Raw genomic sequence first — 26,181 nt, 5'->3', positions numbered from 1 at the left:
TCTTGAATGGAGAAGGATGTTTTTAAGTAAAGGCGGATAGGAGCTTTTCATCTAGCTGTATGCTATTTTTTTCTTCCTGTTTGCATTTAACTGGGGTTGAGGAGCCTGCCTTGAATTCCATCCGGGATAATAAAAACACGAGTCACCCACAGCTTTATAAGAAACCGGAGACTATTGCTGCCTGCAGTTATTATCACACGATATTTTGCTTCAGATTAATAACCATCGGGAGTTTTAAAAGTAGTGAGCTATACTGTGTAAATATGAATCAATGATTTTATCCAGTAGCAGCAGCAAAAATATATTGCTAGTTTTGGATAAAATAGCTGCTAAAGCATCCAATGCATTATCAATGCTTGGACACATGTATTCTTGACATATTGATAGCCGATAGCATATCCTGAACAGGGTTATTAGTAACCTAGGGGCTTTTTTCCCCCCCCCCACCCGGTCCCACAAGATATCCTTCTCAGCTGACATCCTACGCGTGATTGGCTGAGTGGGCAGTTGGCATATTTTACTGGCTTTCCTTGTAGTCTTACTTGATTCCCTTTGGCTGTGTTAGGGGTGATGTACAGTTCACTTTCAACTTGCATCCTAGCTGCTGGGTCGGTGGTAAAGCTTGTGTGTTAGCAAAGAGAAATCTTCTTAACTCTAGATGGAGAAAAGTAGCTGGTGAGGAGAATTCAAGAATTCAGCCCAGCTTTTTGTAAATCGGTGAGGAGAGAAAATAATGTTGATCAATTTGATGACAATTAGAGGAGGCACAGTATAAATATCCTAAATATTGTTAAATTAAAATTAAAGAGTGAGAGAGGGAGATGAGGAAAGCACAGCGGACGGCTAGATGGATTGACCTTTTTGTCTCAGATACCCAATCCACCTATTTGACAGAGTTTCCAATACAAGTATTGGATGGTTGCATCCCTGAAGAAAATGTGTAACGTAATTATTCTCCAAATCAACGAGCCAACCCAAATCTGCTGCTGATGCTTTCTGTGCGTTGATTTTTAATCACTGGAGCGTGTATGCTTCTGTGTGTGTCTATGCATATTTGTAAATACGTCTGCATGTGTGGATTTCTGGGTGGGTGTACTCTGACATATGCCTGCAGGTTTGCACCACTCTGAGGGAGAAATGGAAGCTTTTCACAATGACACCCAATACTTGACACGTCCAACCGTGAATCTACAATCAATACAGCAGCACATATTAGACTTTAGTGCAGAGTTGTTCTTTTCCCCCCCACCCCTGTTCTCTGACTGTGATCGATTCGAAATTACAAACCCTGCCTAGGTCCTACAGTTGCATCTTGCTTTGAAGTTTTTCAAAGGATTAACATGAGCCAGCTAGCTGAGATTTCTGGCACACATTACAGTACATGTAGCCATGTATTTTCTGTCTTCCAATAATAGTCCAAGTCCAATTCGAGCAAAGATCCCAAATGTTAGTGGGAAATGAACAGTGCTGCAAGTCATGTTCACACACTGTCTCCATGCATACAAGGTGGTGTAGTATATGTCAGTGTAGCAACACTATTCACCACCCTCTAAAGTCCATTTATCATTTTCCAGTCAGCATAGACACCTCTAGACAATAGATACTTAAGCGTTTAGACATGTTCCATATTTAAATCAAGCAGCTACTAGGTTTAAGTGATTTTTATGAATGTGTGTCCCCCTGTCACCGATGCTCTCTGACCTTTCCTCCTGACCTTGTACTGTCTAGTCACCACCTGGCTCCAGGGGAAATGTGGTGTGACACAGGACGCACACAGTCTGCCTCACACGTACCTGACAAAGATTAATGGCACCTCAGATATTCATCATTATTCTCCCTAACAGCAGTCGGATATGGCCCTGGGCCAGATCTCTGCCATCAAAACCCACCGTTGTAAAATATTTCTTTTCACTGCTCAGCTGAAACCTGGCCAAAGCCGCGTAGTACTTTACAGCTTCCTAAACATTTTTTAAATGCAGGATTACACAAATGAAGATTCACCAGGGTGCCAAAAATATGCCATTGCTACCAGAGTAAACAACCGTTTCTTTGACTGTTAAGTGGCCTTTTACAATCCCTTGCTGTCTGTACGTCCTGCGAGCAAGCAGTAGGCCTCCAACCTCTTGTTATCCATCCTAATTGTCTGGAAACGAGAGTCGATGAAGCTCATACAAAGGACTGCTGGAGGGAGAGGTGGTGGTGCTTGGATGGCGTGGGGGGTGGGCGGGCTATTGTTGCTGTCGGATAGATAGAGAGGTAATCATATGGGGAATGGAGGGTGGAGGTTGCTCTATCTGCCTGCTGCCTCTCCTCATAGGAACATCTGCCTCTCAGACTGCAACAGATGCAGAGGCACACAGGGAACGATGGCGGGCTGTTGTTGCGGGGAGATTCAGCACCAGTGTGGTTTTTAAGTATATTAGTTGTCTCTGTTGGCACTTCATAGCTGATCATTTTTAATCGGTCATCATTCACGAAGCAAGGAAAAGGCAGCAGCCAGCAATGTTCAAAACCATACGTTGTGCAAAGTTCTAATGCATGAGCTAAAATGGTAATGCTGTTAAAACACACAATAGATTAAATCAGTAACTGAGAAGAAAAAGTTGCTAATTAAGGAAAGGCTAACCGCAAAGCAGGTAAGAATGCAGAAAATCACACCTACCTATTAGAGAGTGCTGGGTGTGCACTTTTGGCATCATTCTGTGCATTGCCAACCAGATTTCTGTAAATTGTCTCAAATAGGCTGAGATTTGTTATTTGTCAAAAAGCGCCTTCCATTATACATGGTACATTTAAATAGGATTCCAATTATTTGATGCCACGTTACCTCAGATTGGCCTCTGAATGGCTCCACACACCATCTGGTGTGTAGGCTAGAATCGTTCGCACTGTATGGTCCTAAAATACACTTACAATACACACAAGCTCACGCTCATCCGCTCGCTCAGTCGTTCACTCGCCCGGACTAGTGCCTATCTGTGATGCGGTAGCACACCTCGACTGATAGCCTGCTGTTAAATCTCAATGAGCCAATTTTCTTCTTCCAATGAGATTCACCCAATTACAGTTCTGCGTATTGGTATACCACAGGACAGCTGCTACTGCTGCTGCTGGGAAATGGATTGTGGTTTGGTAAAGATTGGCTTCAGCTCCTGCTAGATTTGTTTTAATCACATGTTTGATTAAATAACCGTAGCTCAAAGTTAGCTGTGAACATTAAAGGAAAGAGACACAGATTTTACTCTAAACCAAACTTCTTTTTTTCTTCCTGCAGAATCTCTGTCTCCTCTTTGTTTCTCTGGAGTTCTGCATTGTCAGTAATTTGGGGACATGCTTGATCTCAGGAGGGCTCACAGGCTCAGGCAGAAAGAATTTGACTTTAGTGTCAGAGGTGTCTCAGATGTTTCAGGAAAGCAGCTCCCCAAAGACCTCAATATAAATACACATATCGCAGGTATGTGAGCCACACTTGTTCAGCAAGGGGTTACAAACATGACTCTGTGACATTAATTCAGCAAAGATTTGGTTTAGAGGACCGAGCGGTGCCTTACAGATGCAATCTATCCGACCTTGTCATTTCTACTTCAGTGAAGAAAAGGGCAGTTTTTTTTTCCCAGTGAGCCTGAGGCCAGCTATTTTTAAAACTTATGTGGAGGAATCAGCTACTGTTTTGGATCCCAGGCAGATTCTTACTTATTAGGTTAAATCCATGACTTTGCTTTTTACTCTACTTTTCTTTTAAATCCCACTTTAGTTTTTTTTTATTTTTATCATTACTTCCATCTGTTTCACGTGAAGGTCTTGTAAGGATGTAAGGTCTTATCTGTTACAGAGGTCTGGTGTGGACAGTGATGTGCCAGCAGACCACCGAGCCTGTAGCCGTGCTTATCAGCCTGTACTGGTGGCACCGGCCTGGACCGCTCTTTATCTCTTATCTCTAACACAGGATGTAGAGCAACACGGATCCTGGCTCAGCAGCAGCTAAGCAGGATATCAGGGGGGCTGCTTGCTAGCTGGCTTATTGTCGAAAAGATATCAGAGAGATTATTAACTCTCACATTTGATGATTGTGTGTCTGTGCATATGCGCGCGTTTTGAAAGAAATTTTATGCAGTGTCTAACCTGATATTTGTATGAAAGGTGATTATAGTTATTTTTTTCAGCGTGCAGGTTTTTGGCATTGTGTCTGTTCATTTTCAAAATGACAAAGTCCAAAATTATGCAGTATTCATGTAACACTGTTCATGTTACACTAAGATGCTGAGATCACTATCTAAAAAAGTAATCGGCACTCAGATAACACATCCTCTACAGATTTTTAAGAATTATATCAACTTTACAAAGCCAGTGTTTGCTTCATGGTTGCTGGTTTGTATTGGATTACACAAGTTTTGCCAAAAATACTGTTTACCTACCTCCATGTAGCACAGGGTGGTGCTCCTAACTACACAAAATCTCTAGCACTTTTTCTGTTGTGGACTTATAACAGAGAACTTCTTCCTACGACCTCTGGGTGTATTCATGTCTACAATAAAGTAAAATCAATGTTAAGTAGAATAATTTGAGTCCATGTTACAAGCAGTTCAGATATCAATACTAACATTTCTTCCTCTCCTCATTCCTGTTTGCATTAATGGTAACAGCAGGGTGAAAAGAATTGAATTAATGCTGATATGCTGCTTATGAGTCACATATAGTATTACCATATTTATGTATGTTAATTAATTCACATACTCTTTGAATCATCGCATGCTTTGAGTTTCATTTTTGACGTTCTCTAACTTAGGGCAGCTTTACAGGGCGACCTTCTCATTTCGCTCACAGGCTTTGCCGATGCTGACCACAAAGTGTTTGTTATGACAAGCATGATTAACATGTCACTGAGTGAAGACTCTTGCCAGGCATTTAAACTGATTCAGGGGAAAGCCAGGATGCCAGGGGGTAGAAAGAAGCCCCTGGATGAGTCTCACTGAACTCTGTTAAATCAAATGTTACACATTTTAAATACCAGGCTTCTTCTGTATTTAGCATGAAAGATATCTGTGACGTGCATATTTTCTCTAATATCATGTATTTTATTTAGGTTTTAAAAATGCCAAATTGAAAATGAAATCGGGGTGTGGGTATTTTCCCTGTGTGCTAATAAATGGGTGTGCTTAAGTGCTCAATAACTAAAGTAACAGATCATTTAAATTATTGATGAGTGACTTGGAGTAAAGACCCTGGGGGCAAACTGCCCTGCCAGTTGACCTTTCTGCTGTGAACTTTGATCCATTCTGCACACGACTCATTACAGAACCTGCTACAATTCTTGACCTTTTGCAAGATGCATGGGAAGTTCCAAATGTCAGTACCAACCTTCGGCAACGTTGCCTACAGGCTGTGAGATTTTTATGAACAAAAAAGGCCAGAAGTCTTATTTGCGCTTTATAACAAGAGAAAAGCTGATTAACTACTATATTATACAATGAGGAATATGCAGTAAACCCCTTACTGTCCATTTTGCCTAGCAGCAGTGACTGATTGAATGGATGTCATGGCAAATGCCACAGCGCTGCTTTACATAGCGGGGTGACGATGGCTTACACCATGAGGAACAAAGCATCTTTAATAGTCAGCTATAACCCATCATTCTTTCAGGTTCAACATAAACAGAGTCACTCCTCCACTCATTTACAGTGTATATCACCCTCATGACTGAACACATTAAATCAATAACAGGTACATTCATTCTCGGGATTCACTGGTTTCCATTTCTCAGAAAGAAAAAGCCTCGTCCAACATTTTATTGAAGCAGTATATTTCAAACCTGGGCAGAAGAGCCTGTTATTAGCTAGTTAATGTGTTTAATGCTGTTGCTTTACAGCCTTTCAGCTCGACAGGCTAATGGCATGTCCCGGCTTAACCTTGATCTTTAGGGTGCCTGCATGCTGAATCATTGCGTGCAACAAAGGATATTTTTAGGCAGACTAGGACAACCAGATTCAAATCAGTTGTTACCAATCAGAGTGTGTGTTCTCCTACTCTAACATAATTATGATCAAACGCATCCGCGACCACCCATCGCACAGTTCCTGATACGGGATTAAATTTAGCACATACCTTAGGGTGGAAACATCTCTGTGAGCCCTGCTGAGACCCACAAAAACAATATTGCTGATCCTCCAGACCTCCCACTCCCACACAATGCACCACTAAGCTGCAGAAAGTGTTGGGTATAACTGCAGCACTTTTTGCTGTGGGATAGATTAGTGCATGCACAATTAAAATGGGTCATTCCACCAGCCACTGCCAGTAAGGTATTTTTATTGTTGGGAGTATCCCATTGGATTAGCCCCATGTTACGTCCTGCCTGCTGCATTTTTTTTTTCCCCACAAAAAAGAAAGGGGGGGAAGAGGGGGGCAGAAGTTAGTAGGGAACAAATGTCACCCTTTAATAGTACAGCATTTACTTGGCTAATCATAGAAGAAGGAAAAAAAGAGCAGTTTTAGGGATTTCGTATCAAGAATAGACAGTTTTGTGTATACTCCACACCTGTGCACGTCTGCAACCATCTGTGTGTTAATTTGGGTTTTGGGGAGGAGTCAATATGGCTAATCCCTGTAAAAGCCACATTTTTGCCTCCTCTGTTTTCAGAGTGCCCTAACCTGTGGCTTATCATCACCTCAGAAGCTTAAAGCTCTCAGAGCTCCGTCAAGGGATGTGAAAAGATAGCTGGAGGGAGCGCAGGCCCGAATCAAGTTGCTGCACAAATCATCTGTTGCTGGAGGGCTGCGGCTGTCAGTGGCACCCTGTCAGATGGCTGGAGCAAGGGAATGAGAAAGTGTAACACTGCTAGAAGAGTTGAGGTCGGCAGCTGCCCTTTCCTTAATATGATCATTTGAATTCAAAGCTGTCACTGATCTGATTGCTGGCATGCTTCGAATTTATATTCCATGACCGCTAGGCTTTACGAGGAGTTGTGAATGGAACACAGAGGTGGCATACATACGCACTCATTTCCTGGCTTAGTCGCCCATGTGTAGCGTGCTGGTTTGCATTGATTTATTGTCTTTTTAGTTCAGACTTGACAACTTAGTGCTGAAAATTAAAATGCAGAAAAGAGTTTGTTACAGCAATGCTTCACACTATGACGTCGTTTTCTGGTAGCAGAGTAAAAATAGGGCAGGAACTTAGGATAAATCAGTGGTTGCAATACATTTTTTTTTTCACGTTTGATGACAGGATAGTGAGTAGATGCCCCGACCAACTGGTAGTCCAATGATTTAGGGTGTTTCACACCTTCAATAACAAGGTATGGGTCACCTGGTGGGAGGCAACCTCTCACCAAACAATTGCAGTCTGCCTTGGACTGACTAAACCCTGTGAATGTTTGCACATAATTTCCAGCATGCTGCATTCAGTCATTCAGGCAACTGACTGTGAGTCATCACAGACATGATTACCATCTTTTTCCTTTTTTTCCCTTTAAAGTAACCATCATGATTGGAAGTTTATTGCACGAGGTTCATTGCAGGTTTGGCAGTGCTGCAGTTGCCCACCATTGTCTTTGTGTGACTGCAGCATTAAGTGCATTAATGCATCAATTAATTCAGCAACAGTTATAAAATATAACTGTGGTACTTGCATCATTAAAATGTGATTGGTCTATGAGATTGGTGGCATGTCCTTGAAAAGCCCCATGCGCTATAATAAAATAAAGACAAACATTCATCTGGTGTTTGTGTCTGCATAGTTCCCTACCTGTGCAAGTGAAGCATTATGGGAAATCCACAAGCTGCATGCTTGTGAACAGTCCTCACCAAGCACTAGCACCTAGCCTGTGTGCTAAATGCAAAGGTCAAATTTTAACTTAGGTTAGCTTGAACCGGAAAGGGAATCACTGTGAAAAGTTTGGTTTTAGTCCATCATAAAAAAAAACATTCTTGCTACCGGATATCCTCTATCATTTTCTGTAGCTGGAGAAAAATGAAAGACCAATAGCAGCCCGAACATGGACAAAAGTAGTCTACATTAGCAGCGGTTTCAAGTGGTCTCTACAACATGCATGCATCTGCAAAGTTTGGTGTGGCACCAAGATATTACCACTGATATATGATGCAGGATCTGGTTCTTATTGGGTCCTCTTTCACACCAAGAAGGCTTTCTGCACCTCCTAAAGGGTTATCTTTCATGGCATCATGTTCAGAACTGTTCACTCTCAGTATTTGTTAAACAGACAGGAAAGCGGTGTCAAGCCTGAAGCCTCACTGACCACATATGTGTTTGTGTGTCTGACTGCAGTCCTTTCCAATCGAAGCATCTTTCATACCTCCCTTCTCTAAACCAAAGAGCATATTTGGGTGAATTTATGTGTTGGTGTAAGATGAGATACAAATCCCATTACATTCCTAATCAGAGAAGGATGCTGAGTTGGCAAAATTCAGACAACTGTGAGCAGAAGTGTGTTGATGCTTCTAACCCTGAGATGTCTGGAATCCACAGACTTCCTCCCCTGCTTCTACAGATTTATCAAAGTCCTCCTGTGTAATTTCTATACTAAATTACAGAACAGAAACTAATATCACAAAGCATGAAGATCAGCACTTTTTCTTTGGCCTGTATGCCATTCCTTTTTTGACGAAGTGTCTTGATGTGATTTCTCATCCAGTCTAGTGTCAGAGTATAGTAAAATGAAGCCATCTCAGTTATTATTTAAATGAATAAAATATAACAGCACAGCAAAGTCAGTATTCTAGTTTTTCATAAATGAAAAATACATTACAAACCCCCACACTGAATACAAGAACTCTATCAAGAGGGAAATTAGTGTCACAGTGTACTGATTATTCTTTTATTTTGGTTCTTTTTGGCTAGAAAACTGAGGGATTGCTAGTTATCGCCATGTCTATATTTTGCAGCTCCATATAATGAACATAGCCATAAGCAGAGTTAAATCTGTGAAGTGTTGAGATCCAGTGTGGAATGTACAGAGTCAGTCAGAGGGGCCTATTGGTCTGGAAGGCTGCTGACAGACAGATTGATGTAGTGCTCACTCCTTTGAGAGATGATGAATGACTTTCTGTGGTGCTTAGAGTTGCCAACTCCCCTCCAGCGGGAGAAATGTTGGCCCTAGAGACTGGAATATAGATTCTGGTGGCAAAAGCGGAAGAGTGGTGGTGCCAAACAAGCTGACGTTCAAGATGGTTTAGGTTGCGCATGGAGCACGATGAGGTTTATAACCCTCACTTTAATTTAACCCTGGAAAATCCTCTGATGGAATTAAAGGCAGTTCCCTTTTTTAATGTGTGTTTGTGCATACTGTGTCTCAACAATCTGAGGTCACTGAAAACATTTTCATCTTTTTGTTTAGAGAAACTGCCAAATTATTGCAGGAGGCAGCTGAAATTAAGGTCAAGCACTAAATAAATAAAATAATTTCAAACTAAATGTATTAACACACAGATCCACAAGGTTATAATTTTCATGACTGCCATTAGCTGTCTAAACATTATTATTGTTGAAGTAATGTAATTTTTGAAATACTCAGTCACTTGATTCACCTTTCCCGTCCATTCTGATGCTCAGCTTGAACTTCAGTAGGCTGTCTGGACCATGTCTATAAGCCTAACTACATGGAGTTGCTACATTGTAATTGGCTGACTAGATACTCACATTAACAAGAAGCTTAACACGTGTAGCTACTAAAATGCAATGTATTTGCCTTCATCACAGTGCTTTCATTCATGTGATAGATTACAAACTCAGACTGAAGTCTTCTGGGTTCACGTGTAGGTGAAAGTTGTCTGGATGTGCGTTTCTCTGGGTGGCAAACGAATGTTTGTATTTAAAATTCAAAGAAAAACAAGGGGGAAAAAATAACACGCAGTAGTTTTACTTATCAGCTGCTGACAGCATGCCTTGTCTCTACTTGTCAGCGGTCCCACTCAGTCACGACGGTGCTAATTCAACCCTGCTGCATTTCCTATATATTTTGATAACTGCAGTTATCCATGGAGTGCTTTTATTATGCAAACATCGCACACAAGCAGCTGGAGAGCAGATTTTAATTCAGAGGGCCTCGTCTCAGCCAAATGCCGAGGAACCCTGTGATGTTAGGCTGATTAACAGCGTACATTGGCGTGTTCTTGCTGTTGGCTTTGTAGGTCAGGCAAATTAAATCTGAGCTTTTTCACTTAGATATTGTAGTGCCTGCACACAGTTTTAACAGCAGGTCGCATGTCACCAGTAAAGTGCCTGTCAAGAAACCCTGACAGGACTTCGTTATGCGAATATGGCTGTTTCATACTGTTATAAATGACAATATAGGGAATTACTGTCAGCTTGGCTTTTTAGAGTCCACTCTGCTCTTGCTAGAAGATAAAGCACCTTTATTGAAATTTCAAATAGCTGTCATGCTAATTTGTGCATTTTGCTTGTGGCAATTTTTTTTTCTCTTTTTTTTTTTTTTTTTTTTTTTTTTTTTTAGAGAGAGTTTCTTGTACCGTCTGCAAACCTCTTTGGCCTCCTCTTTAGTTGGCATTGCTTAAGGCCTGTCTCTGCCTGCTGTAAAACCAGCGCATTAGGCCCTCTGTCATCGAGGAGATGGATGGACAGTGGCTTCTCAGCTGGCGCGTAGATAGCATTGCAGTTTCACGGGCGACTCTTTCAACAGGGGAGACATGCCAGCAGCAGGGAGGATGGATGGAGAGGTTGGATGTTGGGGGAGAGTGTGGATTAATGAGGGGCGTCTGGTGACGGATGGGGCAACATCAGTAGATGGCTGTTTCAATTTCAGCCTCCCACTCTGCTTCCTGCCTATATTATTCATCGGGCCGAAGTACAGAAACTCCTTCGCTGCTAAACTTAAAGCAGTTATTGCTTTTTTCCCCCCCCTTTTTTTCTTCTCAAGTCTTTTATTCCCATTTGGCCGATCAACTTTTCAACAGTAAAGCCATGCATTGTCATATATGTAAAATTTCCCTATAATTTTCATCTTGAAAGTGCTTGTTTTTTTGTTGTTGTTTTTTTCAATGTCAGTAGGAAGAAATTTAAGCAGACATAAGAGCCTCACACTCAAGTTAACAAGTCCCATGATGCTGGGTCATAAATTGTGTCCACCATTCCCTCCAGGTCCCCCTCCTTGCCCTCTCTCCTTATTCATCCTATCCAACCTCCCCAGTGGGACCATTATAATGAGTATGTTAGTATGTGTTTGTATTCTCTGAAGTTGGGGGGGCTTTTAGAGGAGAAGCCATGAGCAGCAGAACGGGGGGGGGGGGGGGGGGGGAGAGGAAAAGGCTTTAGATGAAAGATGAGAGGAGTAACTGAGCTATGAGGAGAAAGGGAATCAGAGGAGAAGTGGGGGAGGGGGGAGGGACACAAGGACTACATTAACTATTTATGGGTATGCTCCGATGGCTAATGGGAATTACATCTGTTTTAATTATTGATGCCCTAACCGTCTGTCTTTAGAATCATCTCCTCTGGGGATTGAACTGCCTGACAGATTCTATTGTTGTTGTTTACGTATGATATGGAGGCATATGTAGATTGCGTTCCACTAATAATATTTAAGATTAATATGGCGGATGTAGCAGGTGGTGGTGCAGACGTAGCTCCGACTTTCAAACGGTCACGATTAAAACCAGAGATATATAAAACAACTGATGGAAGGGTAATTGTAGAGGATGAACTACTTAATTTCCTTGCTGTAAAAATCAAAACTTTAAGTCAGGATGAAATTGTGTTGTTGGCCACGAACACATTTGAATCCGAGGGGATTGAAGCCTCCAAGAAAGTTTTGTTTGAGCTCTGCCCCACTACCTCACAGCGGTGCGTTGGATATAAAGGACAGCATAAAGACGCCAACAATATTAAACTCTGTCTTAAAGTGCTGAATGAGTGTGGGGAGAATATCCCAAGATTTGTCTCTCATCACCTGGACGATTTGCCGCCTGTTACATACTCCAGCATGGATGTGTGTTGTCTACTACGGCGAATGGACCAGCTGTGTGCTGAGGTGGGTGCTTTAAAACATGTAGTTAAACTACAGGCGGATGTCTGCGAGCAAGTTATGACCAATGCTGTGGAGGTCGACCAACGTGTGACTGTTCTTGAGTGTCAGCCTGAGGTACCGGCTGAGCCTGTTATGCTGAATGCTCAGGGGTCGGGGACCGCTTCCCACTTTCCCCTGGGGAAACACGCAGAGGAGCGGTGGGGGAATCGAAGTAAAGGCGGCCCGCGCGGAAGGCAGGGAGCCGGAGCTTTGGCTGCTTCAAGGACTGGGACAACAAGCACAGTGTCAGCGTTTTGTCCGGAGATGTTGCTATGTGGTCAAGATCGGGCTCCGACGACAGCCCGAGGCCGTAATATGGAAACTACAGCAACAACGGAGGATCCCGTTGAGACAGTGCTTTCTACATGCTCTCCACAATGGAGTAAAGTTGTGAAAAATGGCAAGCCTCGTCTCAAGCTGGAGAAGGTTAATTCAGGTTCAGGAATGCATGCTGCTACCACTGGACACAATAAGAGGCCTGGACCTGTATCGATTATCGGCACTGGAGCTGTGAGTACAATCAGAACTGTGAAAACTAAATTGGTGAGCGTGTTTGCCACTAAATTTGCCCTGCATGTAGATGCAGAAACTCTTGCTCTGTATTTGAGAGAGAAACTTAAAAGAGATGTGACCTGTCAAAAAATTGCTAGTAAACGTAGCAGGTTCGGCTCTTTCAAGGTTACTGCTGAATGTAATGATGTGGGTGAAATGTACAATCCTGAACTCTGGCCTGAAGGGGCTCTGGTCCGGCGTTTTTATGAACCTCGTAAGCCCGGTACGGTGGTGCCAAGCTCAGTGGATCCAGCAGGGGAGATAACTGCGCCTTTTGGTACCAACGTATCAACATGAAGATGTCTATTCGGGTATTATCTTACAACTGTCGTGGTCTACGTTTGGGACAGAGTGCAGGGGACAAAGCTCGACGGATTGTTGTGGACAGTCTGCTTGCAGAATGTGACATTTTATGCTTGCAGGAGACATGGTTGTCCAAACAGGACCTGGGAAAACTTAACTGTCTAAATGCAAGTTTTTTGGGAGTGGGGGAATCAACAACTGATCTCAGCACAGCTATAGTCAGAGGCAGAATACCTGGAGGGGTTGCTGTGCTTTGGGACAAAAAAATAGACCCTGTGATAAAGCCCATTAGACTGGATGTAGACTGGTGTATTGGTATACAATATACACAGAACAATAGTAGTTTTATCATTCTTAATATTTATACTCCCTATGAATCTTGTCAAAATGAGCAAGAATACCTCAGTAGGCTGGCTTTTATTAATGCATTTATTCAAGACAATGATACTTACAGCATATATGTTTTGGGTGATTTTAATGCTGATCTCACAGACAGCAGTTCTCAGTTTGCTGACCACTTAACTCATTTTTGTCAAGTTAATAATCTTATCTTGTCTACCAAAGTGTTACTGCCTGCAGATAGCTATACATACATAAGTGAAGCCTGGCATAGTACATCATGGCTGGACCACTGTATCTGTACAGCTGATGGACATGCAGCTTTAGCAAACATGACTATTAGGTATGAGGTAACTGTGTCAGATCATATACCTTTTGGTTTTACTGTGAATGTGGAACAAATGCCAGCAACAACTGGAAACAATATTGCTAATATTGCTACCAGTGTAAAATTAGACTGGTCAGCTTGTAGTGAAGATGATTTCTTAGCTTATCATAGTAATACCGATATACATCTGAACAACATTTCTTTGCCGAAAGAAGCTATTTTGTGCAAGGATGTCAACTGTAAGAATGCTGTGCATAAACATTTACTCTGCTCCATGTATGATGATATAGTGACTGCTCTGCATGAAAGTGGTACACTGCTTGATAAACAATATAAGCATAAGAAACCTAACATCAGACCTGGCTGGAAAGAACATGTATCCATGTACCATGATGAAGCTCGCATAGCTTATAAATGTTGGGCCATGGCTGGAAGACCTAAACAAGGCCCAGAATTTGAACAGAAAAAATGTGCGAATGCCAGATATAAGTACGCTGTTCGCTTTATAACTAAAAATGAGCAAATGCTAAGAGCAGATTCTTTGGCCAGGAAAATGCTGTGTAATAATACGGCAGATTTTTGGAAAGAGGTGAAAGCTCTTAATAACTGTAAACCATCTCTACCATCAACTGTTGAAGGTGTTTCTGGGGCAGATAACATTGCAGCATTATGGAGACAGCATTACAGTGCGTTGTTTAACTGTATAAAAAGTGATCCATATGAGGACAATCTTGACATGAGTAATGACACAATAAGTGTAAGGACACATGAAGTATATGAAGCCATTCATAGGTTGTCTGATAATAAATCCTCTGGTTTGGATCACATCACTGCAGAACATTTAAAACATGCTAGTTTAAGGCTAGCTCCTCTTTTAGCACTCTGTTTCACTGGGTTTATGATTCATGGCATATTACCAGACTCAATGCTGTGTATTTTACTGGTACCAGTTATGAAAGACAAAGCTGCAAAAGTGAGCTGTTTGGATAATTACAGGCCGATTGCACTAGCCAGTATTTTATCTAAGGTGTTAGAAAGAATCTTGTTTGACAGAGTTAGTGTGTTCATCTCTTCTCTGGATAATCAGTTTGGCTTTAAACCAAAGCACGGCACTGACATGTGCATATATGCACTCAAGGAAATAGTCAGGTTGTATAGGGCTAAAAATTCATCTGTCCTCATGTGTTTCATTGATGCCTCTAAGGCTTTTGATCGAGTGAACCACAGAAAACTTTTTGATAAATTGAAGACACGGGGAGTTCCTCAATACATCGTGAGGATTCTCTCTTACTGGTACGCTCATCAGAACATGCAGGTTAAATGGGGAAGCAGTATTTCTGCCCCCTTTGGTGTCAGCAATGGTGTCAGACAGGGTGGGATTTTGTCTCCAATTTTATTTAATTTATATGTCGATGATTTGTCCATACAGCTGAGAGCCTGTAACACTGGGTGTATATTAGGTAAAACACTGATAAATCATCTCATGTATGCAGATGACCTGGTTGTTTTTAGTCCAAGCAGTGCTGGGTTACAGGATCTTCTTAATGTCTGTACTGAATATGGTGTGCAATATGACATTGAGTACAATGCTGCTAAAAGTGCTGTTTTGATATGTAGAACCAAGCAGGATAAACAGCTAAATTTCCCTTTGTTTAAACTGGCACAAAAAACTCTTGAAGTTCATAAAAAGGTGAAATACCTCGGTCACTTTATTACTGAGCAAATGAATGATGATGATGACATATACAGACAACGATGTAAGCTCTATGTGCAGGCAAATACTATTGCACGCAAATTCAGCTTTTGTTCACTTCCAGTTAAAGTGGCTTTGTTTAAAGCGTATTGCACACCGCTATATACTGTCCCCTTGTGGTCATCCTACAAACAATGTAGCATGCAGAAGCTGCATGTTGCATATAATGATGCGATGAGAATCCTTTGCAGGATACCTAGAAGTGGTAGTGCCAGTCAGATGTTTGTAGCTGTGGGTGTCTGGACTTTTAAAGCACTTTTAAGAAAGTTAATGTTCAGTTTTAGAGAACGACTGGATGGTTCGAGTAACAGTATAATTTTAGCACTTACAGATCCGACAGTGAGTGGTTCCCGTTACTCATCCAGTCTCAGAAAGCACTGGTTAAAGTGTTTGTGTATTTATTGATTTATTTTAAGTAATTGTGTTTTATGTATATTATGGTTTTATATTTTTACAAATGCTTTATATACTTATTTATATACATATATTTAATGGTATACCTTGTGTTGTGTGTGTGTGTGTGTGGGGGGGGGGGGGGAGTTGTGTGTGTGTGTGTGTGTGTGTGTGTTTCTTGTCTTGTTTTTATGGACATGTAGTCTGCCAATAAAGATTGAATTGAATTGAATTGAATTTGGTTGCGAGTAATGGTCCCTAAATTAATTTTTTTTTCTGTTCCTTCCTTTCATTTTAACAACTTAATTCAATTATGGTTTTGCGTGGGGACTTGAAATAAGACATAGAAACTCAATCGCCTTTTCTACAATTGATGCCTTTTTGTGTGTCCTGCCTGAGGCTTGTGTAGGAAGCAAACTCATAATGATAATCTAATCGTGGTTTTCACAGGCAAAGTATGAGCATTGGCAGGTATTATAAGCTGGAAATAGCGCAATGTCTAGAAGGACAGGTCTTTGGAAATCGAACCGGTCCACCTGCATGTCTACGTTAAAGGCCTTCTTTTTAAGGAATCTCTTATCTTTCAAGGGGAACAGATTTAATGTTTGCTCAAACTTGGCCACCTTGAGTTTCTGCGTTTTTCTCTTGCCAGTTATCTCTCGAGTTTTGCTCTGCTTAGATTGGTTGCCAACTGGCCCTTAGTCAGCTCTGCTGTGAGAAGGTATTGGTGTAGCAGATGGCACTGGTAAAGCCTGAGGTGTCTTCAGAAAACAGAGGTCCTGGCTTTGCTGCAAGTTAGACGAAGATTATTTTCACTCAAGATGAACTGTTTGGGTTTGCGTATGTGTATTTGCTTCATATTTCTGTGTTAGGGGTCTCACTCCTGCTACAAACACTACTCCATAATGTCACTGTATTTATAGAGAAGTGAACTTTCTCTGTGCTCGTCTAAGAACTGCTACTGAAAGACACAGAGTAGTCTCAAGCAGTTATCAGCACCTGCCTCATGCTAGCCATTGTTAACATCACCACCGCACCAAGTATTAATTACTTCTCACTGCTAGGCTTGTCTGACTTGGACAATATCGTAAGAGACCCAAAATACACCAAATTTTATATAAAACTTTATTGTTCCAGGGTGTCCTGAGCTGTCCAGTCATGTCCATGTTCAGATGTGATGATGCATGGTAGCACTTTCTTATTGCCAAAGATGCTGAATTACAGTCTGGCCTTTTGTGGATGACTCCGCTGATTAATGGGCCCTATTAAAACCCGTCTGCTCGACGTGCTTGGTGGGGGGAGGCGGCAGAGACGAGTATCGGGGATGGGAAAGGGCCCATCCTCCCTCTAATGGATGGTCTCAGAAATGGTCCTTACCACATGTGTCATACAGCATCAGAAGATGTATTGATGTGCTAAAGCGGAGGGCTGCTAGAACTGTTACAGCTGGTTGCATCAAGCAAGAAAGCATATCAAACACAAAAAAGGCTCGAATGCAGAAATTCCTTTGCTCTTAAGTGCAAAAAGGATAATGGCAGACACAGAGTGACAGTTGTTCAACTCAGCAAGTCAATATAGTGAAATATGCTAATCAACCAACTGACAATTACTAATAGGGTGACGAGAGGATCTAAATAAATCGTAGTGGTCCAGTACCTCGCGCTGAGGTGTTATCTTACTAACGGTGCAGTATCATCCTCATTAGAGCGTGTCCCATGGTTAATTATTGATCAGCTATGCAGAGATAAGTCACTCACCGAAGGCCACATGCTGGGTTTTGAGGCTCAACACTTCTCCCTGCTGGGCAGCGATGCACACGCGTGCGTGCACACATGCGTTTAAAAACTGTTAATCACGGTTTACTCTCACACCCATCTGTCTCAGTCCCAGTGTTAATGTACGTTTAATATGTTTACTAAGCACCCCTCACTTTTTAGTTTAATAGAATGCTGAACTCTGGAGACCATGTGGCTTATTAATGCACTAACGGCAATTAGGGTCAGACATGTTTGAAGAAGAAAAATGGCATGAAGCTTTTCTTAATTAAATGACAATTATTTTTTTTTTGCCAACTTTGCTTTAATATGAAATGTGTAAAACAAAACATCCAGCTCTCCCTCTATTGTTCAACTTGTGTTCCCATTAAATATATATCAGCTGTGTCTTGTTTTTAGCCCCTTGCCTGTGTTAGCGGATCATTACTGTGGTTGCCTTTTGTCCTGGAATTGTTGGTGTCAATTCTTCCACATCTAGCTATTCTCAAGGTAATTTACAATAGCTTTGTTCCATGCCATTTGTTTCCTAGTGTTTACATTGGATTTCCGTCACTCTATATTTGACAAATAGGCATTCATATCTTGCTGTATGGTATCACGATTGAAAGAGCAGACTCAAGGTTATAAAAGGGTCCTTGTCCTTTATGGTATAATAAAGGCAAAGCCATTTTATTAGCAAATAATAAATGGGAGTAGTCTCATCCTTAGCTTGAGTGCACCTTGTCCTATGCTAAGGAACATGTTTTGTATTGGCTTTTACAGTTTTAGTTATTAAGTAACAAGTGTAAATATCAATAAGCTACCACATGCAGTATATTGTGACAATATGGTGTGTTTTTTGTTTTTTGTTTTCTCCCCTGGAGCAATGAAAAGGAGCATTTCCTTGGTATCATGTGACATAATTGAGTGCGTAGTCATTGATTTTCTTGTCTCTCCTCTCTTGCAGGTAAGTGGATGAGTTTTGCCGCGAGGGGTCCACGGGGCTGTGGGGTGGTAAGTGCAGAATCATTTTGAACACAGTCATTTCTCAGCTCAGGACACGAGCCCATTCCTCCCGGTATTCAGACACGCTGAATGAACAGCTGCTCACCTTAAAAGCCGTGCTTTTGCTTTAAGCTGTTCTCCGTATCACCCTCAGTTCGCAGCGTAACGCGAACAGACACACAATTGATTAGCTTTACCTCAAGAAACGTTGCTGTGCAGATAAGCAAAGGGCAACAAGAAAAACACACGGATCCTATAAATGTGGAAGTAGAGCATTGTGGACACATCTCTACAGGCGCGTGGCCCTGCAGCCACCACGCAGCACATACACATCAATGTTTTAAAGCTCCGATGCATTTTTGCTCGATGACGGTGTGGAACTGTGGAAACAATTATTTGTTGCTTAATGCTGAGAAATGAGCAGCATTATTTGTCTTGTAGTTTAGTATATTTATTTCTTGTTCATTTCCTGGTTTCTTGAAAGTTTAGACCTCCAGTTGCCAGCACAACACATCCAGAAATGCATACACTATTATATATTGTACATATATTTATTAGTTTCAGGTTGGCCATTCTTGTATTTTGCTCGTTTGTGTTGTTGTGTTTGCACATCTCTGTTGCTTGTGGGGCTCGCACACAAGAATTTCACTCGCATGTGCTGTGCCAGTGTGCCTGCACATGTGATGTGACAATAAAAAGTGATTTGATTTGATTTGACAACATTTAGAATCACTTTATTGTTAAATATTATAACTACTATTTCCCTGGCAGAATCTTCTTTCCTCAATTATCCAATAAAAGTAATCACCTCCAGGTTGTTTTGAGGTTGTAATCTGCAGCATATTAAATGTTTTCTAATGAAGGTCAGGATAATAACTGCAGTGGATGTGATATGGTTTTGCACACTGTGAATGCAGCTAATTCAGTAGCACAGCATCGGGATTTCAGTTTGAGCGCAGGGGGAGTATCGTTTCATTTTAGTAATTGACCTTTTTTAATTGATTCCATCTCCCGTTGCACAGGTGTCGCAAATATCAAGACGTTCAGAAAAACAGTTAATCTTCACACGGCGCGATTTACATATTTTAATCATCTACATCGATTAAAAGAAGCCCATTTCTCATGATTTGAAAATGAACCGCTCCTTTTTAAAACATTTTTTATATACAATCTTAGGTTTAGGTTAAATTTTGGGTATCTGTCATATCTCAGCGTTTGAGTTACTCTTTTTTTTTTTTTTTTTTTTTTGGGCTGCCAAAATTACTTCAAATAAATCAAAAATAGTCTGGATGTTTAAATTGCAGAACCTTTGCACAGGTCCCTTAATGTTAACCTCAGATCTTTTCAAATATAATAATCTGTTACAACTTTCCAAAGCTTGAGCCGTAAATACTCGCACACAGCAACTCATTTTCTTCTGACATGTGCCTCTAGCAAACTATGATTGTTAATCACTTGTCAGTAATCTTATTTGGCATAAGAGCACATACTCTACTCCATCGTATCATTTTCAAAAAGGATTGCACGCTGTGTAAAATGTAAATAACAACAGAAAGCAATTATTTGCAAGTGATTTAAATCACATCTCATTAAAAATGGGACATAGACAACATGTTGAATGCTTTATGTGCTCATTTTGACTTTGATGGTAGCAGCACATAATCATCAGGACAGGGTAATCAAAAGCCTTTTAAGACAAAAAGTGACAAGGGAGGGGATAACCACCCTGTTAAGAGTGGATCGACAGATGGTTCAACAAATTAAGAATAAGAGTTCTGAGGATAAAACTGCAACACATTTGTGGATTTCATCACCCTCATCATATACAGACTCCATTTAGTACTAGTAATCACTCCATGTAGAAAGCCATTGTCAGTTAACACAGTTCATTGCAGCAACAACTGCAAGGCAAAACTCTATCCTGCCCCAAAACATCCAGATCTGTGCAACCTTTTCCTGCCGTTTTCTACCTTTTTAATTCTTTCCCACTTAAAGAAGACCTCTGATAACCCTCCCCTCTACCCTTAATCACGAGCTTTGACACATATATAAAAGATGTGGTTTGGCCATTAGAATATATTCTGGAGTTTTCCTAAGGTAGCTTCATAGGCAACCTCTCTAACTTCTGAAAAACAACCAATCATTTTGATTTAGAAGCAGGCCTAAAGTATGACAGAGCTTCAAGGATTACTTCTAGTCGACTTTCAAGGGGTAACGAGTTAAGATGTCTTGAGGTAAACTGGAGAACTGTCCAAGATATCTTACGAATCAAAACTTCCATCCATCCATTCGCTACCGCTTACCCTTTTCAGGGTCGCGAGGGGCGCTGGAGCCAATCCCAGCTGTCATAGGGCGAGAGGCGGGGTACACCCTGGACAGGTCGCCAGTCTGTCGCAGGGCTAACGCACAAGGACAGACAACCATTCGCACTCACATTCACTCGCACATTCACACCTAGTGGCAATTTGGATTATCCAATTAACCTATCCCCACAAACTGCATGTCTTTGGACGGTGGGAGGAAGCCGGAGTACCCGGAGGGAACCCACGCAGACACGGGGAGAACATGCAAACACCACGAATCAAAACTAAAAACTTAAAATTGTTTTATAAGAGATTTAGATGCATACTATATCTTCTTAGCTAAAAAAAAAAAAAAAAAAAGGGTCTATGTGTGCCTCAGCATTTTGTCAGTACAGTTCAAAACCCACCATCCCTGAGGACATGGGTACTTTTCACATTTGTTAAGGCCACATTGATGCTGAATGTGCTGAAATTAAATAAAATAAATCAAATGAGAACTTGGATCTCAAAATGTAGGGATCTCAAGGTGTTGACCAGTTGAAATGTGAGGTCAAGAAGAAAATCCTGAAATCTTTGCTTTTCAACCTACAGCATCTGGTCTCCCAGCTCCTCAGTGCTTACAAAGTGCTGTTAATAGAGGCAACGCAGTGGTAAACATGTTTCTGCCCCAACGTTTTTTGCAAACATACTCTGAGTGGATTAGAATTTGGTTAGTTAGGCGTCCAGAACAAAAACACACTACTGAGAGGCCATGTGTCCCAAATTAGCTCTTGCTGAGTCACTAAGTGATTTCAAATTTCAAATGAAATAACTCTGCTGCACTCAGTGTCAGGGGGAATGTATCGAGTTTCTCTGTAAAACCTCTCCGGTCACAGTCTTACCCCATTAGCAATCAATTAACTGTATATGGCATCTTTAAAGTTAAAAATGCTTTTTAGAAATAGGAACTGTTAATCTGTGTTTATGTTTCTTAACTCAAAGTCCTCACACGTTACTGCATTATGTCACACGATCCATTGTGGGGCCTTATTCGCCAGGAACGAAAGTGCTTCATGAATGAGAGTGTAGTCTGCGAAAACTGCGGTGAGAAAAACCTCATCAGGATTCAAAGAGCACACAAAGCCACATGAATAAAGCCCCGGAATCTCTAAGCGTGGCAGTGAGGAATGCATGCCACAGTGAATGTATCGTGTTCAAATGGCTTGTAGCTGACATGACAGTTCACTAAGCCTCTTAAGCCAACCTTCCACCAGGACTGTGTTGTGATGACATTATCTATGGCAGGAAGCTGCACCAGTGTTCACTGCATTGTCCATTTTCAATCATACACCCCTCATCCAGTAGCAATGATCTTGTTTTGGCTTTTTAGTAAGGCGAGGCACTGAGATATTGGTTCTATAATATGCGTTCTTTATATATATATATATATATATATATATATATATATATATATATATATATATATATATATATATATATATATATATATATATAAAAAAAATAAACAAACAAACACCCAGCACGCCCCTGCGGGCGGTTTATCCTTCAAGCTCGGGTCCTCTACCAGAGGCCTGGGAGCTTGAGGGTCCTGCGCAGTATCTTAGCTGTTCCCAGGACTGCGCTCTTCTGGACAGAGATCTCCGATGTTATTCCCGGGATCTGCTGGAGCCACTCGCCTAGCTTGGGAGTCACCGCACCTAGTGCTCCGATTACCACGGGGACCACCATTACCTTCACCCTCCACATCCTCTTGAGCTCTTCTCTGAGCCCTTGGTATTTCTCCAGCTTCTCGTGTTCCTTCTTCCTGATATTGCTGTCATTCGGAACCGCTACATCGATCACTACGGCCGTCTTCTTCTGTTTGTCTACCACCACTATGTCCGGTTGGTTAGCCACCACCATTTTCTCCGTCTGTATCTGGAAGTCCCACAGGATCTTAGCTCGGTCATTCTCCACCACCCTTGGGGGCATCTCCCATTTTGACCTCGGGACTTCCAGGTTATACTCGGCACAGATGTTCCTGTACACTATGCCGGCCACTTGGTTATGGCGTTCCATGTATGCCTTGCCTGCTAGCATCTTGCACCCTGCTGTTATGTGCTGGATTGTCTCTGGGGCATCTTTACACAGCCTGCACCTGGGGTCTTGCCTGGTGTGATAGACCCCAGCCTCTATGGATCTTGTACTCAGAGCTTGTTCTTGTGCTGCCATGATTAGTGCCTCTGTGCTGTCTTTCAGTCCAGCTTTGTCCAGCCACTGGTAGGATTTCTGGATATCAGCCACCTCCTCTATCTGCCGGTGGTACATACCGTGCAGGGGCCTGTCCTTCCATGATGGTTCCTCGTCTCCCCCCTCTTTCTTGGGTTTCTGCTGCCTGAGGTATTCACTGAGCACTCGGTCAGTTGGGGCCATCTTCCCAATGTATTCTTGGATGTTCCTTGTCTCATCCTGGACTGTGGTGCTGACACTCACCAGTCCCCGGCCCCCTTCCTTCCGCTTAGCGTACAGCCTCAGGGTGCTGGACTTGGGGTGAAACCCTCCATGCATGGTAAGGAGCTTTCTTGTCTTTATGTCAGTGGCTTCTATCTCCTCCTTTGGCCAGCCTATTACCCCAGCAGGGTACCTGATCACGGGCAGGGCGTACGTGTTGATGGCCCGGATCTTGTTCTTACCATTCAGCTGACTCCTCAGGACTTGCCTGACCCTCTGCAGGTACTTGGTGGTTGCAGCCTTTCTAGCGGCCTCTTCATGGTTCCCATTTGCCTGCGGGATCCCCAGGTACTTGTAACTGTCCTCTATGTCTGCAATGTTGCCTTCTGGTAGTTCAATCCCCTCAGTTCTGACTACCTTCCCTCTCTTTGATACCATCCGACTACACTTCTCCAGTCCGAACGACATTCCAATGTCATTGCTGTATAGCCTGGTAGTGTGGATCAGTGAATCGATGTCTCGTTCACTCTTGGCATACAGCTTGATGTCATCCATGTACAGGAGGTGGCTGACAACTGCTCCGTTCCGTAGTCTGTATCCGTAGCCAGTCTTGTTAATGATCTCACTGAGGGGGTTCAGGCTTATGCAGAACAGCAGTGGGGACAGAGCATCTCCTTGGTAGATCCCGCACTTGATGGTGACTTGTGCTATGGGCTTGGAGTTGGCCTCTAGTGTTGTACGCCACATCCCCATTGAGTTCCTGATGAAGGCTCTTAGGGTCCCATTGATCTTGTACAATTCTAGGCATTCCAGTATCCAGCTGTGGGGCATTGAGTCATAGGCCTTCTTGTAATCAATCCAGGCAGTGCACAGGTTGGTCAGTCTGGTCTTGCATTCGTGCACTGGCATTTGTACAAATTACAGCATGTTTAATGAGATAATACTTGATTTGCATATTAAAACATAGCATTTAAGGAAAAATGAAACATAATTATTTTAAAATAATAACTCGTTGAGGTGTTTTTCATGGTGATGTGTTTTTATTTTTTTAAATTGTGGAAAGAAAATTTCTTTGGTTTTTTTTCCTAAATTTTCTTTTCTCATACGCTAAGCCAGAAATCTCACATCTACCAACTTTTGTAATTTTATTCCCGTGTATGTTCTGAGCCCGTTCTCATTCCGACCACGTAATATACAGACAATTTGTCCCTCATGAACGTGAAAGGTAACCCTCCGTGTTCCTATGATACACACTGGGTTGTGGATGGAATCCAATAGATTGACGCTCCCAGTGGTAATACACGTTCCAGCCGTGTATTACAGCCCTAAACCTAACCTTAATCCTAACCCCAACCATAACTTTATCTCTAACCCTAACCACCACCTTAATCGTGTTAGATAGTGTTTTCCAAAGCGATTAAAGTAAAATAAACTTAAATGTGTAGATTGATTCCAAACAGTTCTCATGGTTCCTCTTTTTTTTTTTTTTTTTCCCCGAACTAGTAATATTGGGGCGTGTTGGATGGCCTAAAGCGTAACATACAGAAGATTTGTCATCCTATGTGTTGATATTCTATCATACTTTTACACGTAATAGACAACTAAATCCAAAAAAACATGAAAAAACAAGAAACATGACAAACTTGGTTATTTTTCTAGTTTCCAAAATCCCCACCCCCTCAGAATAATCCTGCCATAATGATACCAGAATTTTGAAGATGGCGTCTAATGTTCACATTTCTGCCCATATTTAGTCACATAATGCCTCATTTACATGTTTCTTTTTTCCCCCGTTGACCTGTAGTGTCTCCTTAAGGGTGTCATCTGTGATTCGAGGTTTGCAGTATTGCACATAAATTGTCAGTCTGCCCTTTAGTCTTTTGAGGTTTTGCATAATTGCAAAGGCACAGGTGCATCTTTGTGTTTTTATTTGCATGTGATGCACGGGCCCACATCTATTGGCCCATGTCAGGACTCCAGCCAATCATTTTAGTCCCAGGTAGCTTTCACTTAAACTGGGGAATGGGACTGGAAGACCAAAAAAACTACAGCACATTTGAAGTAGCTGTTTTGGGGTTTTTTGTTCAGTGTTTCCCAAACCATGGCTTTGGTATCCTTATCAAAGCTTTGCAGTGGCCGTGAGGCTAGATTAGTATTTCCTTTTCACGCACAAACCTGCTGCTAATAGATTCACTATCTGATTGGTAAAGCTGTCAAACGTGACTAATTAAGTCTTTGCCGTGCAGTCCATCATACCAGTCCGGTTAGTAACAAAGAACGAGGGCTACAATTCATGCACAAGCAACCATGTAATAAGGTTTGGGACTCTTGTCATTTAGCACTATAAAGGGGGAAAAAAAGAACGTGATTATCCACAGCGGACGAATATCTAAAGAAAACGAATATTTGATGTGACTTAAGTGAAACCAGCACAGCAGCCACAAAAGCATTTGCATATCTTACACCTGTCCAAACTGCCAAAACTGTCACGATCAAATGGGGTACAGTGGTGCCGGAATGTAAATATTAAAGTAGGGAGGACGTAGAGGCCTTCTTTAGATGAAGAGGATGACAGAGAAAGAGGTATTTGTGCTGTGTTGAAAATCTTGCAGATAAGCATCTTTTGTTATGGTAATTAGATGACGCGGTGGATGACAGCCATTGGTTGTGGCAGTGAAGAGTGCTCTTCAGGAGCCAATGGCTTTTGTTATCGGTGGCTGGCAGCTGGAAAACCCATAAAGAAATGAAAGCCTACAAGAGGCACTGGGCCCTGAAACAGATTTTATGTAGGACTCATTTTGCCAACTAGAGTGAAAGAAGAGAGAGATGCGGTTGTCTGCAAAATGGCCTCAAGAGCACCACTAAATTTCCTGAGGAGAAATGGTAGTCATTATTAGTACCTCGTTCAGAGTGGGATCGTCTTTTTTTGAATGCTATTTCTGGCTTGATCCTAGATGTCTAAGGGTTTACTGCTACATTTAAT

At 41.8% G+C, this 26,181-nt stretch overlaps 3 protein-coding genes across 4 annotated transcripts in view; all 3 read left to right on the top strand.

Moving 5' to 3' along the window:
- The window catches only part of sash1a (SAM and SH3 domain containing 1a), a 170,271-nt gene that overhangs the window by 29,637 nt on the left and 114,453 nt on the right, over positions 1 to 26,181 (top strand). The gene's annotated exons all lie outside the window — the stretch shown is intronic.
- On the top strand, positions 11,565 to 12,855 carry LOC146617147 (uncharacterized). The gene is made up of 2 exons (XM_085372789.1): positions 11,565 to 12,614; positions 12,775 to 12,855. Exons 1-2 carry the CDS (start codon positions 11,565 to 11,567, stop codon positions 12,853 to 12,855), a joined length of 1,131 nt encoding a protein of 376 aa, XP_085228915.1.
- On the top strand, positions 12,720 to 18,431 carry LOC146617146 (uncharacterized). The gene is made up of 2 exons (XM_085372788.1): positions 12,720 to 15,432; positions 18,428 to 18,431. The coding sequence occupies exons 1-2, from the start codon at positions 12,884 to 12,886 to the stop codon at positions 18,429 to 18,431; spliced, it is 2,553 nt and encodes an 850-aa protein (XP_085228914.1). The 5' UTR covers positions 12,720 to 12,883.

Source organism: Diplotaxodon limnothrissa, linkage group LG15 (assembly GCF_057381915.1).
Source record: "Diplotaxodon limnothrissa isolate DT_005_m linkage group LG15, D_limnothrissa_male_GT1.1, whole genome shotgun sequence".
NCBI classification, from domain to species: Eukaryota; Metazoa; Chordata; class Actinopteri; order Cichliformes; family Cichlidae; genus Diplotaxodon; species Diplotaxodon limnothrissa.
This window is presented reverse-complemented; position numbering and strand designations above follow the sequence as displayed.

Excerpts from the sequence above, each read along its gene's own strand:
- LOC146617147 (XM_085372789.1), top strand. The coding sequence starts at position 11,565 with ATGGCGGATGTAGCAGGTGGTGGTGCAGACGTAGCTCCGACTTTCAAA. Across the intron at positions 12,615-12,774 it reads CCACTAAATTTGCCCTGCAT|GGGCTCTGGTCCGGCGTTTT; the intron begins GTAGATGCAGAA and ends TCTGGCCTGAAG.
- LOC146617146 (XM_085372788.1), top strand. The coding sequence starts at position 12,884 with ATGAAGATGTCTATTCGGGTATTATCTTACAACTGTCGTGGTCTACGT.